General features: G+C 48.8%; 1 protein-coding gene across 1 annotated transcript in view; it reads right to left on the reverse strand.

Moving 5' to 3' along the window:
- Positions 1-19141, reverse strand: part of LOC129694713 (dedicator of cytokinesis protein 2-like) — a 66661-nt gene that overhangs the window by 15831 nt on the left and 31689 nt on the right. The window contains exons 5-6 of the mRNA XM_055631467.1: positions 5241-5341; positions 838-972 (exon numbers count right to left, since the gene is read on the reverse strand). Coding sequence (XP_055487442.1) covers positions 838-972; positions 5241-5341 — 236 coding nt within the window. The remainder of the gene's footprint in view (positions 1-837; positions 973-5240; positions 5342-19141) is intronic.

The raw sequence follows: 19141 nt of genomic DNA on the forward strand, positions 1-19141 counted from the left end.
TATTCCTTTCATGACTTTTTACACCTCCCTAAGATCACCTCTCATCCTCCTACACTCCATGGAATAGAGTCCTTGGAGGCTCAACCTCTCTCCGTAGTTGAGGCCCTCGAGTCCTGGCAACACCCTCGTAAATCTTCTCCACACTCTTTACATCTGTCCTATAACATGGTGTCCAAAACTGACCACAATATTCTCAATGTGGCCTCACCAATGTTTTATACAACTGCACCATGACCTCCCAACGTTTATACTCAATGCTCTGACTGATGAAGCCCAAAGCACCGAAATAGGTTTTGACCACCCTATCTACACGTTCAATGAACCATGTCCAGTACCTGCTTCTCCACGCTGGCTGTGGGCCTGGGGGCGTCGCCCCCGTCAGACTCCCCACCCCGGGATGGGGGGGGGGGGGGTGACGGGGTGGAGAGGTGGTGGGCACTCGGGAGGGGACGGGGATGGTCCAGTGGCGGTCCAGCAGCGATTGCAGCACCGGAGACCCGGGATCAATCCTGGCTGCGGATGAGGCGCACGTCTGTGTCCATGCCGTGCACGGTTGCCAAGAGTTTTTATCGCTTGTGACCTTTGACAAATCCCATGATTCCTTGTGTTTTTCGGAATACCGAACTCACTTATTCACTGGATGTTTTCAAGAGAAACTTAGATTTCGCTCTTGGGGCTAACGGAATCAATGGAGAAAGGGAGGAAGCAGGAACGGGGTACTGATTATGGATGATCAGCCATGATCACATTGAATGGCGGTGCTGGTTGGAAGGGCCGAATGGCCTACCCCTGCACCTATTGCCTATGTTTCTACGGCCGAGAAATGGAGGGACTTACTGCGAATAGAGGCATCTTGAACGGACGGTGAACTTGAAGATGTACTCCAATGCTTTGAATGCTCGTTTGAGAGGCTCGCAGTCGAGGCCGCGGCTCGCTGTGTCCACATACTCCGTCAGCACTGACAGCAACTTCCTACAACCAGAATGAGAGTCACCCTTAGAGAGAGTATAATCCCGAATCACACTCAGCAAACAATGCACTGTGATATTTAGCAGTCAGATAGACACAAGAAGCTGGAGTAACTCAGCGGGACAGGCAGTGTCTCGGGACAGAAGGAATGGGTGAGATTTCAGGTCGAGGCCCTTCTTCAGGCTGGTTAGGGATTGGGGAAACAAGACGATTGTGTAGAGAGATATAGAACAATGAATGAAAAATATTGATCAGTGACCTGGGTTCGATCCTGACTACGGGTCGTATCGGTACGGAGTTTGGACGTTCTCTCTGTGACCTGTGTGGGTTTTCCCCGGGTGCTCTGGTTTCCTCCCACACTCCAAAGACGTACAGGTTTGCAGGTTAATTGGCTTCAGTAAAAATGGTAAATTGTCGCTAGTGTGTTGGATTGTGCTGGAGTATGGGGATTGCTGGTCGGCGCAGACTCGGTGGGGGCAAAGGGCCTGTTTCCACGCTGTAACTCTAAAGTTTAAAGTAAGTTCTTCGTCTGCTCAGTAAGTGAAGTCTGTAGTAAAGTCAGAAGTGTGTTGGAATAGACCATCAGGTGGCGTCAGTAATGGCTGCCTCTCCAACAGTCTGTCTGTCCCTTCCTTTGTTGTGTTGTTTGTATGTGTTAAATGTATGTTTTTATTGTTCTTTAGCTTGTTTTATGTGGGGGTGGGGAGTTTGGGGGAAACTTATTCTAATCTCTTACCTCGACGGAGATGCGTTTACTTTTCTCCGTATGGTATCTCCGTCCCCACTGCGGCCTAACATGGAGCAGTTGACGGCCTTTGCTGGAGATTGATTTCGAGAGCTCCACCGTGGGACTGTAACATCACTGAGCCCGCGATCCCCTTGCCAGGGATCGACCTCTGAGCTCTACCGAGCACGGGACCCTGCGGAACTGTAACGTCACGGAGCTTGTGGTCTCTGAGTAGAGACCGACTTCGGGAAGTCCAAGCAGCAGGAGGTTCGCCTTTCCTGACGCAGGAATTCTGATCACCCCGATGTTGGAGTTTCAATCACCCCGACACAGGAGTTTCCATCACCCCGACACAGGAGTTTCAATCACCCCAACACAGGAGTTTCCATCACCCCGACACAGGAGTTTCCATCACCCCGACACAGGAGTTTCCATCACCCCGACTGCAGCACTGAGCCTTGCCTCCAACTCGACTGGAAAGTTCCGGAAGTGTCGGCGCTGTTAACAGCTGCGGCTCGCCTGCAGTCCGTCCATCTTTACTTTTTTCTGTTGCTTTTTTTTGTCTTGTTTTGGTTAAGTTTTAGTTTGTTGGGTTGAGTTAGAGGAGGGGTGGGGAGGTGAAACATGTTCTCTGTCTCTTCCTTCGGGGGAATGCGACTTTTTTGTGTCGTATCCCCCTTCTCTGCCTCCGTCTGCGCTGAGGCCTAATGGCGGAGCTGGCCGCCTCTAGCCTGTGACTGACCCCGAGGCTCCAGAGGCAGAGCCAGCTAGGACTTACCAACGAGAGGCTGGCCATCTTCGGGGCTGAGGCAGCGGTGGCCCGACTTGCTGGTGCGGCGTTCTGGCTTTCGGCGGCGGCCTGGAGCTGATGCAGCGGGGCTCGGAGCGGAGACTGCGGGACTCGGAGCTGATGCAGCGGGGCTCGGAGCTGAGGCTGCGGGACCCGGAGCTGGGGCAGCGGCCCGGAGCTGGGGCTGCGGGACCCGGAGTGGAGACTGCTGGACCTGGAGCTGGGACAGCGGCCTGGAGCTGATGCAGCGGGGCTCGGAGCTGAGACGGCGGGACCCGGAGCGGAGACTGCGGGACCCGGAGCGGAGACTGCGGGACTCGGAGCTGATGCAGCGGGGCTCGGAGCTGAGACTGCGGGACCCGGAGCGGAGACTGCGGGACCCGGAGCGGAGACTGCGGGACTCGGAGCTGATGCAGCGGGGCTCGGAGCGGAGACTGCGGGACTTGGAGCTGATGCAGCGGGGCTCGGAGCTGATGCAGCGGGGCTCGGAGCAGAGACTGCGGGATCCGGAGCTGGGGCAGCGGCCCGGAGCTGATGCTGTGGAGACGGCGTTCCGGCTTTCGGCTGCGGCGACATCACCACGGAGGTCCGCTGGACTGGAGGGCGGCATCTCCGGCCTGGATCGATCGCCTCAGCGCAGAGGGAGAACAAGGAGGGAAGGGACGGAGACTAAGACTTTGCCTCCATCACAGTGAGAATGTGCTTGGTGAACTCACTGTGGTGGATGTTTAATTTGTGTTTATTGTATGTTTTGTTTTTATTGATTCCGTGTATGACTGCAGGCAACATCATTTCGATCAGACCGAAAGGTCTCAATGACAATAAAGGAATCTAATTCTAATTCTAATTCTAATATAGGTTTATTCTTGCGCTATCGACGTTTGCAGTGGACTCTGCAGTCCATCTGTCTTTTTTTATTTTTTAGTCCCATTGAGTGTATAGTTTGACGTGGTTTATATATTGTTTTTAGATGTGTATATGTGTGGGGCGGGTGAGGGAAACTTTTAAATATCTTCCCTTTAAACCTTTTCCCTGTCGGGTCTCCGTTGTCGTTGGGGCCTTGCACCGTGGAGCGGCCTCCAACCGGAACGACCTGGAGGCTCCAGTCGCGGAGCCTGCGGACTCACCATCGTGGAGCTGGCCGGCATCGGAGCGTGGTGAGCGGTGGTAGCCTGCGGCTGTGGCCCGACTCCGGAGCTTTGGAGGCTGCAGCTGCAGGCCTGGTGCATGGTGACATCGGGAGATCGCGGGTCCCTGGTGGGAGACCGCTTTTCAGAACTCCCGCAACGGCAACTTCTCCTGCCCGAGTCGCGGGGTTGAAGGCGTCCCGGAGCAGGGCCTTACATCGCCTGGCGTGGACTTAACGGCCGCGGGACTTGCCATCGGGAGAAGAATGGAGAGCAGGGGAGAGACAAGACTTTGCCTTCCATCACAGTGAGAAGGAGGTTCACTGTGATGGATGTTTGTGTAAATTGTGTTAATTGTGTGTCTTGGTTCTTTTCTTGTTGTATGACTGCAGAAACCAAATTTCGTTTGAACTTCATTTGAGGTTCAAATGACAATAAACGGTATGGTAATTGTAAAAACAAAAAATGTAATGATACTGTTTAATGTTCTTTGACTCTGTGACAAAGGGAAATAAGTGAAGGAATGGGACAAAGGATAACACGGAGGACTAACATTGACTTTGTTGACGTGTCTGTTACAGAAAAATTATAAATTTAGGAAAGATCTAATCAAACGAGTGGCACAGTGGCACAGTTACGCAGAGGGGTAAGGTGCGAGATTACAAAATGTATTACATCGGTTGAATTAGAAAGGGGTGAAGGATAATTCCTAATCTGCAAGAATTACATAGCCAGATACATAGTATACCACACAGCGCAGCACGCTGGCACAGCGGTAGAGTTACTGCCTGATAGAGACCCGGGTTCGACCCTGATTACGGGTGCTGTCTGTACGGAGTTTGTACGTTCTCCCTGTGACTGTGTGGGTTTTCTCTGGGTGCTCCGGTGTCCCTCCACACTCCAGGTTTACAGGTTTGTAGGCCAATTGGCTTCTGTATATTGTCCCTAGTGTGTAGGATAGAACTAGTGTACTGGTACTCGCTGGTCGGCACGGACTCCGAGGGCCGAAGGGCCTCTTTCCATGCTGTGTCTCCAAACTAAACTAAAACTATTATGAGTTTACCACCAACACTTATTTTTAGTTTTAGAGATACAGCGCGGAAACAGGTCCTTCAGCTCACTAAGTCCATGCCGGCCAGCGATCCCCGCACACTTACACTATCCTACACACACTAGAGACAATTTACAATTATACCCAGCCAATTAACCTACAAACCTGCACGTCTTTGGAGTGTGGATGAAAACAGGAGACCCCGGAGAAAACCCACGCAGGTCACGGGGAGAACCATATAACCATATAACCATATAACAATTACAGCACGGAAACAGGCCATCTCGGCCCTACAAGTCCGTGCCGAACAAATGTTTTACCCTTTAGTCCCACCTGCCTGCACTCATACCATAACCCTCCATTCCCTTCTCATCCATATGCCTATCCAAGGAGCGTACAAACTCCGTACAGACAGCACCCGTAGTCAGGATGGAACCCGGGTCTCTACCGCTGCGCCACCGAGCCACAAATCGAAGGAAAGTCAATGTTATTCAAATGATCTACTTGACGACCAACTTCAATGATACTCAATGATTCATTGAATGAATGAACACACATCACTTTTTGTCAACGTACTTGTAAGCCAAGGTAGCACTGAAGTGCTGTCGAATGTAAGCTTCCAGTACAGCATTGAAGTGTTGGAACTTCCTGTCTGCTATCAGCCCAATGAGAAACACCTGCAATCACAACAAGAGTGAAATAGAAGTCAGTTGTGTTGAGAGGTACAGAGCGGATACAAGCCTTCCAGCCCACCGAGACAGTGCCGAGCAGTGATCCCCGCACACTAACACTTTCCTACAGACAGTACCAACCATTTACAGTTTTACCCCAACCAATTAACATACAAACCTGCACGTCTTTGGAGTGTGGGAGGAAACCCCAGAGTACACGTAGAAAACCCACGCAGGTCACGGGCAGAACGTGCGAACTCCGTGCAGACAGCACCCGCAGCCGGGATCGAACCCGGGTCTCTGGCGCTGAGAGGCAGCAACTTTAACCACTGAGCCGCCTGCCGGGCCATCGGCATCTCCTCCACGGCAAACTTTGCCGGTCTGATTTATAGGGGGGATTGAGGGAGAGTAAGGGGAAGGGTGGGAGAGGGGGAAAGTGGGGGAGGTGAGGAGAGTGGGGTAGGAAGGGGAATAGAGGGATAGGAGGAGGAGGGGGGGAGTGGGGGAGGTAGGGAGTGGGGGATAGAGGGAGAGGAGGGCAGTGGGGGAGGTCAGGAGGGATATTGAGGGGGACAGGGGGAGGTGAGGAGTGGGGGGGGGTAGAGGGATAGAAAGGGGTAGGGAGGGAAGAAGAGTTATGGAGGGAGGGAGGGATTGACTGAGGGTAGGGGAAAGGAGAGGGAGGGAGAGGTGAAGGAGGAACTTGGGCAGGAGAGGAGGAGAGGGGAAAGAAGAGGGAGGGTGAAGAGGAGGGGGAGGGAGTGCTGGGGATGAGAGGAAATGAGCCGTACCTGCCCAGTTGGGAGTTATGCGTGAGTGGTGCAATATTGCATTGGGGGGGCCGTTTGCATTGGGGGATCGGGTGAGTGGCGGAATATTGCATTGAGGAACGGGTTGCGTTGGGGGACCAGGCCTCTCGTGTGACAGAGACCCAACAGGTCCCACTTAGTCTAGTATAATACAGAAACAAGGAACTGGAGGTTTATGAAAATCCCAGCTCCTTCCCCGCCCACCGGCCCTGTCTCTGTCTCTCCCCCACTTGGACTCAAACCTATTGCTCCCCTCCTCTTCCCCCTCCACCCATATTCATTCCTCTAGCTTCACAATTCATAACTCTTCAATCCTTTTGTCTCACGTATTCTATCTTTTCATCTCAACACGTCACACTTCACTGTATTTAGAGGTTGTGATTGGAACTCCAGAGCCACAGACAGGGGCAATAAAACAGCAGATATTTGCACCAGCATCCCCACTATAACTTCGCTGCTCATTTAACAGGTTTAGTTTAGTTTAGTTTGGTATAGGCGATACAGCGTGGAATGAACGAATGCATGAATGAATGAATCAATAAAATAATTAATTAATAAGTTTATTGGCCAAGTATTCACATACAAGGAATTTGCCTTGGTGCTCCACCCACAAGTGACAACATGACATACAGTGACATTTAGGAATGACACATAAAACACCAAACATTAATAATAAAACATTATCGATTAAACATGTGAATTAAATAAAATACCAGAGCAAAGGGAGGCTACAGATTTTTGGCTGTTGAGTAGAGCAACTACTCGTGGATAAAAACTGTTTTTATGTCTGGCTGTGGCAGCTTTGACAGTCCGGAGTCGCCTTCCAGAGGGAAGTGATTCAAAGAGTTTGTGGCCAGGGTGAGAGGGGTCAGAGATGATCTTGCCCGCTCGCTTCCTGGCCCTTGCAGTGTACAGTTCATCAATGGAGGGAAGGTTGCAGCCAATAATCTTCTCTGCTGATCGGACGATTCGCTGCAGCCTCCAGGTGTCGTGCTTGGTGGCTGAGCCAAACCAGACCACGATGGAGAAGGTGAGGACAGACTATACGATGGCCGTGTAGAATTGGGCCATCATTGCCTGTGGCAGATTGTGCTTCCTCAGCTGCCGTAGGAAGTACAACCTCTGTTGGGCCTTTTTGACTGTGGAGTCGATGGTAGCCCCCCATTTAAGGTCCGTGGAGATGATGGAGATTAAAGGACTCCACAGATGTGACTGTGGTGTTGTTGATGGTGAGTGGGGTGAGGGGAGGGGGAGCTCTCCTAAAGTCTACAATCAATTCCACTGTCTTAAGAGCATTGAGCTCTAGGTTGTTGCTACGGCACCAGGATGCCAGCTATGTCACTTCCTGTCTGTAGGCACCTGCTGTGTCTCTTCCTGTCTGTAAGCAAGTACATCCTCTTTCCAAACAGGCCCACCAACTCTGCACTGATCAGTGATCACCCCGACACTAGTTCTATCATACACAACAGGGACAATTTACAGAGGCCAATTAATCTACAAACCTGCACGTCTTTGGAATGTGGGAGGAAACCGGAGCACCCGGAGAAAACCCACGCAGTCACAGAGTCATACAGTGTGGAAACAGGACCTTCTGCCCAACTTCCCCTCACCATCCCAACTACAGTAGTCACACCTGCCTGCGTTTGGCCTATATCCCTCTAAACCTGTCCGATCCATGTACCCGTGTAAATGTTTCATAAACCTTGCGACAGTCCCTGCTACAGGGTCTCAGGGAGAACGTGCAAACTCCGTGCAGATAGCACCTGTGGTCAGGATCGAACCCGGATCTCTGGCGCTGCGAGGCAGTGACCTTACCGCTGCGCCACCGTAACGCCGTGTGTGGCATGCCATCCCCCTGGATCAGTGATCCTTGCAGTTTAGGGATTATCCGTCTCCCCGATCCAATTCAACCGACTCAACACATTTTGTAATCTGGCACTTTGCCTCCAACACCAAATGTAATTGATCACTAATATTTGATGCCACGCCAATTACCCCCTTTCAAACCAACGTGGATCATTTCCAATCTCAGCCCTGCTTGTGAGTTTAGCGGAATACCCCAGCGCTAGATTTATTTCCTTTGGAGATTCGGGAAGGAACAATTTAAAATTGACTCGAGCTCCTGCTCGTACCTGAACAGCTAACACAGCTGAGCTGATACAGGCTTCTGTTAGCCTTGCTCTGTAATTGTCTTTGAGTTCCTGTCCCCGCGGGCACCCCGAAGAAGAAGGGAAATTCATGAGGCGAGGTGTTGCGCTGGCCGCTGATCCAAAGTGATGGACAATGAATGAATGGATTGTGAATTAAATGGAATTACATTTCTCCGACAAGCTGGAGAGGGTGAGAGAAGATTTACGAGGATGTTGCCAGGGCCCCAGGGCTTCAGCTGCAATAAGAGGAGGTTGAGCAGGTTAGGACTTTATTCATCAGAGCGCAGGAAGATGAGGGGTGATCTTGTTGAGGTGTAGAAGATCGTGAAAGGAATTTATTTATTCATGAGTGGAATATGCTTAGGAAACATTCAGACAATAGACAATAGGTGCAGGAGTAGGCCATTAGGCCCTTCAAGCCAGCACCGCCATTCAATGTGATCATGGCTGATCATCCCCAATCAGTACCCCGTTCCTGCCTTCTCCCCATATCCCCTGACTCCGCTATCTTTAAGAGCCCTATCTAGCTCTCTCTTGAAAGCATCCAGAGAACCTGCCTCCACCGCCCTCTGAGGCAGAGAATTCCACAGACTCACCACTCTCTGTGAGAAAAAGTGTTTCCTCGTCTCCGTTCCAAATGGCTTACTCCTTATTCTTCAACTGTGTGGCCCCTGGTTCTGGACTCCCCCAACATCGGGAACATGTTTCCTGCCTCTAATGTGTCCAAGCCCTTAACAATCTTATATGTTTCACTCAGACAGGTACATGGATTGAACAAGTTTAGATGGATACGGGCCAAACGCACGCATGTGGGACTAGTGGAGATGGGACATGTTGGCCGGTATGGGCAAGTGGAGTTTCCATGCTGTGATACTCTATGGTCTTATGACTATATTTCCACCGTTGAGGAATCGAGGATCTGAAGGCATAGGTTTAAGGCGAAGGGGGGGGAAGATTTAATTGGAACCTGAGTGGGCAACATTTTTTTTTACACAAAGTGTGGTAGGTATATGGAACCAATTCATGTTTTCCTGAGATGCTGCCTGACTCGCTGAGTTACTCCAGCACTTCGGTGGGATATTTGACTCAGCACGGCCATGGTAAAAGCTAGCTTCTTCCAGCTTCGGACGATAGCTAAAATAAAACAATTCCTCCAGTTTGATGACCTCGAAAAGATCATCCACACATTTATCTCCTCCCGCCTAGATTACTGCAACTCCCTTTACACTGGCATCAGCCAATCTTCCCTGTCCCGCCTGCAACTGGTCCAAAACGCCGCAGCGAGACTCCTGACGGGCACCCGAAAAAGGGACCACATCACCCCGATCCTGGCCTCTCTCCACTGGCTCCCTGTGCGGTTCCGTATACATTTCAAGACCCTCCTCTATGTCCACAAAGCCCTCAATGGGCTTGCCCGCTCCTACATTAAAAGTCTTCTCACCCACCACTCCACCTCCAGGTCCCTCAGATCGGCCGACTTGGGGTTACTGAACATCCCGCTGTCTAGGCATAAGCTCAGGGGCGACCGTGCCTTTGCGGTTGCAGCCCCTAGACTGTGGAACAACATCCCCCCTTCCCATCAGAACTGCCCCCTCCATCGACTAAGTCTAGACTAAAAATGTATCTATAACCATATAACCATATAAAAATTACAGCACGGAAACAGGCCATCTCGGCCCTACAAGTCCATGCCGAACAAATTTTTTTCCCCTTAGTCCCACCTGCCTGCACTCATACCATAACCCTCCATTCCCTTCTCATCCATATGCCTATCCAATTTATTTTTAAATGATACCAATGAACCTGCCTCCACCACTTCCACTGGAAGCTCATTCCACACCGCTACCACTCTCTGAGTAAAGAAGTTCCCCCTCATATTACCCCTAAACTTCTGTCCCTTAATTCTGAAGTCATGTCCTCTTGTTTGAATCTTCCCTATTCTCAAAGGGAAAAGCTTGTCCACATCAAACTCTGTAAACCCCATCAACTCTATACTCCCAAGCCTTTCCTGTCGTCCACTGAGCGAGGGCTACATGTATATATGTATGTAGTTTGTTTGTTTATACTATTCTTATAACAAATGTAAAGCACTTTGGCCAACGAGAGTTGCTTTTTTAAATGTGCTATATAAATAAATGTGACTTGACTTGACTTGACTATGTGTCTTTCAAAGATTCACATCTGGTGGATTTGATAACCATTCAGGATCCTTGGAATGCACAATGCAGACAAACATCAAGATAGCAAAGACTATCTGAAGTTAGAGAAGTCAATGTTCATACTTTCTGTCCTGGGCCTCCGTCATTGTCAGTCAGGCCCAGCACCTTTGAGGAACAGCACCTCATATTGTGTTTGGGTAGCTTACACCCCAGCGGTATGAACATTGACTTCTCTAACTTCAGGTAGCCCTTGCTTTCCCTCTTTCTCCATCCCTCCCCCTTCCCAGTTCTCCCGCCACTCTTAGTCTCCAACTACATTCTATTTCTGTCCAGCCCACTCCCCTGACATCAGTCTGAAGAAGGGTCTTGACCCAAAACATCGCCCATTCCTTCTCGCCAGAGATGCTGCCTCTCCCGCCGAGTTACTCCAGCCTTTTGTCTCAACCTACAAACCCTATACGTCTTGGGAGTGTGGGAGGAAACTGGAGCACCCAGAGAAAACCCAAACAGTCACAAGAAGAACGTGCAAACTCTGTACAGACAGCACCAGTAGTGAGGATCGGGTCATTGCAACTCTACTGCTGCAGCCTAATTTGTCTAGTTTATTTTATTGTCACGTGTACAGAAGTACAGTGAAACACTTTTTTGTTGCGTGCTATCCAGTTAGCGAAAACACTATACATAATTACAATCAAACCATCCACAGTGTACAGATACATGACAAAGAGTATAACGTGTAGTGCAAGATATCAGTCAGCGGAAAGACAATACATCGTTACAATCGAGCCATTTACAGTGTTTTGATACATGATACGGGAATCGGCAAGGTAAAGCCAGTAAAGTCCGATCAAAGATAGTCCAAGGGTCACCAATGAGGAAGATAGTAGTTCAGCACTGTTCTCTGGTTGTGGTCGGATGATTCAGTTGCCTGATAGCATCTGGGACGAAACTGTCCCTGAACCTGGAGGTGTGTGTTTTCACACTTCTGTGATGCCCACTGTACATCATAATGCCCCAATCTTTGTACTCAATAATACCTTTGTTCCCACTGATAGGGTTGCCGACTTTCTCACTCCCAAATAAGGGACAGAAGGTCAAAAATAAAGGACAAATTCCCCACGGCAATTTGTTGACCGACTCGGCCGTGGCTGGGTGAGTGATGAGTTGGCCCGGGTGCCGGACTGCACACAAAGCCCAGCCGGTGACCAGCTGAGGAGTTTTGGCCCGGGCCGCGCGACGTCGCACGCAAAGTCCGGCGGCCCATCCAACTGGTGACCCGATGGTCGGCCATGAGAAGGTGGGCTGGTGGTGTCGGCGGTAAGTTAAGGGCCTGTCCCACTTGTGCGTCACGCAGGTGGTGCGCGAGGATTTAGAGAATCCGAAAATCCTGGGGCGCCGCGCGCTACCGCGCTACCACACCGCACCACACGCCAAGCGCGCATCATGCACGCCATGCGCACCTGTCGTGCATTGTGACGCGTAAATGATGTCTCTTAAATGAGGCGCAAATTACGCTCAAGTGGGACAGGCCCTTTTAACGGTCTGAAGGTCGGACAGCTGTCCGGGCTGCCGACCGATGGGGCCACGGGCGAGGCGCTGCTGCTGCTGCTGCACTCCATGGGCTGCACTACGTCGGGGCGAGTGAGGCGGGGCCGGACGCGGTGCTCCAACCCGACAGTCCCCTCGACTCGATTAGTGGCAGTCAAATACGGGACAAGGGCGGTCCCGTACGGATCAAACCAATTTAGCCCAATATACGGGATGTCCCGGCTGATTAGGACAGTTGGCAACCCTAATCACCAGACTAATCTCTTGAGGTGGGTTGTTGTCTTAAAGGACAGTCAAGAGTCAAGAGTGTTTTATTGTCATATGTCCCAGTCAGAACAATGAAATTCGTACTTGGACAGGCTAGGGTTTTGAAGAATGAGAAAGGTCTGGATTGAAACATATTTAACCCTGAGGGATTGTGCAGAGAGGATATTTTTCTTGTGAGGGAATCTAAAAGTACGATTTCACTGTTTTAAATGTAGGGATCACCGGCTTACCTACTGGACAATGGATCGAATAGGCTTATAAACGGATCAATGATAAATTTCACACAGAGAGATATGAATCTGTGGAATTCTCTGCCGGTGGAGGCCGGTTCTCTGGATACTTTCAAGAGAGAGCTAGATAGGGCTCTTAAAGATAGTGGAGTCAGGGGATATGGGGAGAAGGCAGGAACGGGGTACTGATTGTGGATGATCAGCCATGATCACATTGAATGGCAGTGCTGGCTCGAAGGGACGAATGGCCGACTCCTGCACCTATTGTCTATTGTCTATTGACTGGACATATTCACTGGAATTTAGAAGGATGAGAGGGTATCTTATAGAAACTTTTACAATTCTTAAGGGATTGGACAGGCCAGATGCAGGAAAAATGTTCCCAATGATGGGGGAGTCCAGAACCAGGGATCACAGTTTAAGAATATGGGGTAGGCCATTTAGGACTGAGATGAGGAAAAACCTTTTCACCCAGAGAGTTGTGAATCTGTGGAATTATCTGCCACAGAAGTCAGTGGAGGCCAAATAACTGGATGTTTTCAAGAGAGAGTTAGATTTAGCTCTTGGGGCTAACGGAATCAAGGGATATGGGGGGAAAGCAGGAACAGGGTACTAATTTTGGATGATCAGCCATGATCATTCATATTGAATGACCAAATAGCCTACTCCTGCACCTATTTTCTATGGTTCTATTTTAGATACACAGCATGGAAACAGGCCCTTCAGCCCACCGAGTCCACATTGTCCATTGATCAATTGTTCATACTAGTTCTATGTTTTCCCACTTCTGTATCCACAATCTACACTCTAGGTGTAGGAAAGAACTGCAGATGCTGGTTAAAATCAAAGATAGCCACAAAAAGCTGGAGTAAGTTGGGATGTAATGTTAAAATTGTACAAGGCATTGGTGAGGCCAATTCTGGAATATGGTGTACAATTTTGGTCGCCTAATTATCGGAAGGATGTCAACAAAAATAGAGAGAGTACAGAGGAGATTTACTAGAATGTTGCCTGGGTTTCAGCAACTAAGTTACAGAGAAAGGTTGAACAAGTTAGGGCTTTATTCTTTGGAGCGCAGAAGGTTAAGGGGGGACTTGATAGAGGTTTTTTAAAATGATGAGAGGGATAGACAGAGTTGACGTGGAAAAGCTTTTCCCACTGAGAGTAGGGAAGATTCAAACAAGGGGACATAACTTGAGAATTAAGGGACTGAAGTTTAGGGGTAACATGAGGGGGAACTTCTTTACTCAGAGAGTGGTAGCTGTGTGGAATGAGCTTCCAGTGAAGGTGGTGGAGGCAGGTTCGTTTTTATCATTTAAAAATAAATTGGATAGTTATATGGATGGGAAGGGAATGGAGGGTTATGGTCTGAGCGCAGGTAGATGGGACTAGGGGAGATTACGTGTTCGGCACGGACTAGAAGGGTCGAGATGGCCTGTTTCCGTGCTGTAAATTGTTATATGGTTATATGGTAACTCAGCGGGACAGGCAGCATCTCTGGAGAGAAGGAATGGGTGACGTTTCGGGTCGAGACCCTTCTTCAGACACGCCCTAGGGGCACTACAAACTAGGGGGCAATTTGACAGAGGGCCAATTCACCTCCAAACCCGCAAGCTTTTGGGATATGGGAAGAAACTGGAATACCCTGCGGAAACCCAATGCAATCTCAGGGAGAACGGGCAAACTCCACACAATGAGAGCACCCGAGAAGGTCAGGATCGAACCCAGATCTCTGGCTCTGTGAGGCATCAGCATTATCAGTTGCCCCACTATGCTGCCATGATCACATTGAATGGCGGTGCTGGCTCGAAGGGCCAAATGGCCTCCTCCTGCACCTTTTGTCTACTGTCTATTGTCTAAAGATGAATTATTTTTAACTTCTTCATTTTAATTTTAAAGAGAGAGATGAATCTTTGAAACTCTTTTCCTCAGAGAACAGTATGAGCCAATTCTCCGAACAACTTTAAGGCAGAGTTAAATTAAATGAACAAACTGTGGTATTCAATTAAATAAAAGGACTTATAGAAAGTCAGCACAATGATTTGTCTTCTGTAACAGTAAGACTCCAGGATCCAATACACTTAACAATACACTTTAAGACATTTGCCTTCCATCACAGTGAGGAGGTGCCTGGCAGACTCACTGTGGTGGATGTTAAACTGTGTTAAGTGTGTGTTCTGTTATTTTATTCTATGTTATGACTGCAAGGCACAAAATTTCATTCAGACAGAAAAGTCTGAATGACAATAAAGGATACTTGACTTGACTTGATTCCAGCCATCAATTAATGACTAAAAGCATTGAAAGGCCTGGAGAGTGTAAATGTGAGGAGGATGGTTCCACTAGTGGGAGAGTCTAGGATCAGAGGGCACAGCCTCAAAATAAAAGGACATACCTTTAGACAGGAGATGAGGAGGAATTGATTTTTTAAAAAAAGGATGGTGAATCTGTGGAGGCCAAGTCAATGGATAGAAACATAGAAACATAGATATTTTTAAGGTGGAGATTGACAGATTCTTCATTAGTACGGGTGTCAGGGGCTATGGGGAGAAGGCAGGGAAATGGAAAGATAGATCAGCCATGATTGAATGGTGGAGTAGACTTGATGGACCGAATGGCCTAATTCAGCTTCTATGACATGAACTCTTAAGGTGTTACCTGAGGGTTGTGAGTTTGTGAAATTATTTATTTTTCAATCATAGTCATACGTTGCAGAAACCTCAGCCCAACTCGTCCATACTGATTCAGATGGCCCATCTAGGACTAATCTTTCAATTAGTCCCATTTGCCTGCATTTGGCCAATAGACAATAGACAATAGACAATAATCCAAATTCCTCGAAACCTTTTCGCTCGATGTACCTGTCTGAGTATCTTTTAAATGCTGCCTCCTCTGGCAGACAAAAGTGCTGGAGAAACTCAGCGGGTGCAGCAGCATCTATGGAGCGAAGGAAATAGGCAACGTTTCGGGCCAAAACCCTTCTTCTGACCTCCTCTGGCAGCTCGTTCCATACACCCAGCACCCTCTGAGTGAAAAGAGTTGCCCTCCAGCTTCCAGTCACAGTCATAAAGCAGGGAAACAGGTCCTTCGGCCCATCTTGCCCTACACCGACCAACATGCCGCATCTATACTAGTCCCACCTGCCTGTGTTTGGCCCATATCCCTCCACACCTGTCCTATCCATGCAGCTGTCCAAATGTCTCTTAAACGTTGCGATGGTACCTGCCTCAACTACCTCCTCTGTTCTATGATAGAAACATAGAAATTAGGTGCAGGAGTAGGCCATTCGGCCCTTCGAGCCTGCACCGCCACTCAATATGATCATGGCTGATCATCCAACTCAGTATCCCGTACCTGCCTTCTCTCCATACCCCCTGATTCCTTTAGCCACAAGGGCCACATCTAACTCCCTCTTAAATATAGCCAATGAACTGGCCTCGACTACCTTCTGTGGCAGAGTAAGTACAAATTGAAACCAATGCAGACTCCAATGGAGGCCAAGACAAGTGTTCAGCAAACTCCCAGCAGATCCCAGTCATTTACTCTTTCCACGACTGGTATAAAACATCCACTATCGTCAAATAAATGTTTAAATCGGCATCAAATATAAAAAGCAAGCACACTATCTTCGAATGAATTCTGCTGAGTAACACCAGATGGTTTGAAACTAGTCCAGGGGTATCCCTTAATTTAAGTTACCATAGCAACCCAGGAGCTAAATATAACAAAATAAAATCTCCGATCTCCCATTGTCCCTCTGCTGTCAGAGATGAGAAAAAAATCACAGCTTAAATCCTTCTTGATGATTGAAATGGAGGATTTCTGTAAATCTGTGGTGAAACGCACTTTCATTTTTTTTTTGGCTTGCCTTGTTGCCCTGGGAATGTTAAATCCCTTAACTCTGGTCACCCCCCCCCCCCCCCCCCCCCCCCCCCACCCATCTCCCCCCCCCCATCCCACCCCCTCCCAATGCATCTGTGTTTTCCAAAGCATGGTTTTTGTGTGCAGCCTCTGATTGAGAGGCTCAGCACCACTTCACCTTGAAGTCAAATGTGGACCCTTGCAGAGGGGAATAACTCAGTCTCCAATTACAGCAGATTTACAGTCCTGGGATGTCAGCACTTTCATATGAAAACTGTATAGACTCGGTTTGTACTCGCTAGAATTTAGAAGATTGAGGGGGGATCTTATAGAAACTTACAAAATTCTTAAGGGGTTGGACAGGCTAGATGCAGGAAGATTGTTCCCGATGTTGGGGAAGTCCAGAACTAGGGGTCACGGTTTAAGGATAAGGGGGAAATCTTTTAGGACCGAGATGAGAAAAACATTTTTCACACAGAGAGTGGTGAATCTCTGGAACTCTCTGCCACAGAAGGTAGTCGAGGCCAGTTCATTGGCTATATTTAAGAGGGAGTTAGATGTGGCCCTTGTGGCTAAAGGGATCAGGGGGTATGGAGAGAAGGCAGGTACGGGATACTGAGTTGGATGATCAGCCATGATCATATTGAATGGCGGTGCAGGCTCGAAGGGCCAAATGGCCTACTCCTGCACCTATTTTCTATGTTTCTATGATTCTATGTTTCATTTATATATAGAAACATAGAACTGCAAATGCTGGCTGGAGTGCTGGAGTACCGTAGCAGATCAGTCAGCGTCTCTGGAGTCTGACGAAGGGCCACGATCTTAAACGTCACCTCACAAAGAGTCGCACAGCGTGGAAACAGGCCCTTCGGCCCAACTTGCCTATGCCGACATCTACGCTAGTCCCACCTGGGCCATATTGCTCCAAACATGTCCTATCCACCTACCTGTCAACATGTTTCTTGGATGTGTGATAGTGCCTGTCTCTGTGTTAAATATTTCCTCACAGGTTCTTATTAAATCTCCCCCCCCCCCCCCCCCACCATGAACGTACATCCTCTGGTTCTCGATTCCCTAACTCTGGGCAAAACAATTCTGTGCATATACCCATATAACCATATAACCATATAAACAATTACTGCACGGAAACAGGCCATCTCGACCCTTCTAGTCCGTGCCGAACACATATTCTCCCCTAGTCTCATATACCTGCGCTCAGACCATAACCCTCCATTCCCTTCCCATCCATATAACTATCCAATTTATTTTTAAATGATAAAAACGAACCTGCCTCCACCACCTTCACTGGAAGCTCATTTCACACAGCCACCACTCTCTGAGTAAAGAAGTTCCCCCTCATGTTACCCCTAAACTTCAGTCCCTTAATTCTCATGTCATGTCCCCTTGTTTGAATCTTCCCTACTCTCAGTGGGAAAAGCTTTTCCACGTCAACTCTGTCTATCCCTCTCATCATTTTAAAAACCTCTATCAAGTCCCCCCTTAACCTTCTGCGCTCCAAAGAATAAAGCCCTAACTTGTTCAACCTTTCTCTGTAACTTAGTTGCTGAAACCCAGGCAACATTCTAGTAAATCTCCTCTGTACTCTCTCTATTTTGTTGACATCCTTCCTATAATTAGGCGACCAAAATTGTACACCATACTCCAGAATTGGCCTCACCAATGCCTTGTACAATTTTAACATTACATCCCAACTTCTGTACTCATACAATTTTAACCCGATCTCTTCCTCTCATGATTTTGTACACCTCTATGGCATCTCCACTCATCCCACTATAGCTCCTCCTATAGCTCAGACCCTCGAGTGCTGGTAATATTCTTGTAAATCTTCTCTGCACCCTTTCCAGCTTGACACCATCTTTTCTATAACACAGTCACCAGAACTGAACACGATACCCATAACCTCTCCATGTTCTCCGGAGATGGTACCAGTCCTCAAGAGGTTATAGGGAGTTGTGGACGCAGCCCGGACCGTCACGCAAACCAACCTTCCTTCCATTGACTCCATCTCCATCTCACGCTGCCTCGGCAAGGCCAGCAGCATCATCAAGGACCAGTCTCACCCTCTTCTCCCCTCTCCCATCAGGCAAGAGGTACAGAAGTGTGAAAACAAACGCACACCTCCAGATTCAGGGACAGAATATTCCCAGCTGTTATCGGGCAACTGAATCATCCGATGACCAACTAGTGAGTGGTCCTGACCTCCCATCTCCCTCACTGGAGACCCTCAAACTATCTTTCATCACTTTACCGTGACTAAATGTTATACCCATTATCCTGTACCTGCATACTGTGGACGGTTTCATTGCAATCATGTATAGTTTGTTCACTGACTGGACAGTACACAGCACCAGGGCAGCACAGTTGTGCAGTGGCAGAGGTTCTGCCTTACAGCGCCAGAGACCTGGGTTCAATTCTAGCATGCTGTCTGTGTGGAGTTTGCACGTTCTCCCTTTGACCACATGGGTTTCCTCCAGGTGCTCTGGTTTTCTCCCACATTGCAAAGATGCACAGGTTTGACAATAGACAATAGACAATAGTTTCAGGAGTAGGCCATTCGGCCCTTCGAGCCTGCACCGCCTTTCAATGTGATCATGGCTGATCATCCCCAATCAGTACCCCGTTCCTGCCTTCTCCCCATATCCCCTGACTCCGCTATTTTTAAGAGCCCCATCTAGCTCTCTCTTGAAAGCATCCAGAGAACCCGCCTCCACCGCCCTCTGAGGCAGAGAATTCCACAGACTCACCACTCTCTGTGAGAAAA

The sequence above is a fragment of the Leucoraja erinacea genome, unplaced genomic scaffold (genome assembly GCF_028641065.1).
Source record: "Leucoraja erinacea ecotype New England unplaced genomic scaffold, Leri_hhj_1 Leri_771S, whole genome shotgun sequence".
Lineage (NCBI taxonomy): Eukaryota > Metazoa > Chordata > Chondrichthyes > Rajiformes > Rajidae > Leucoraja > Leucoraja erinaceus.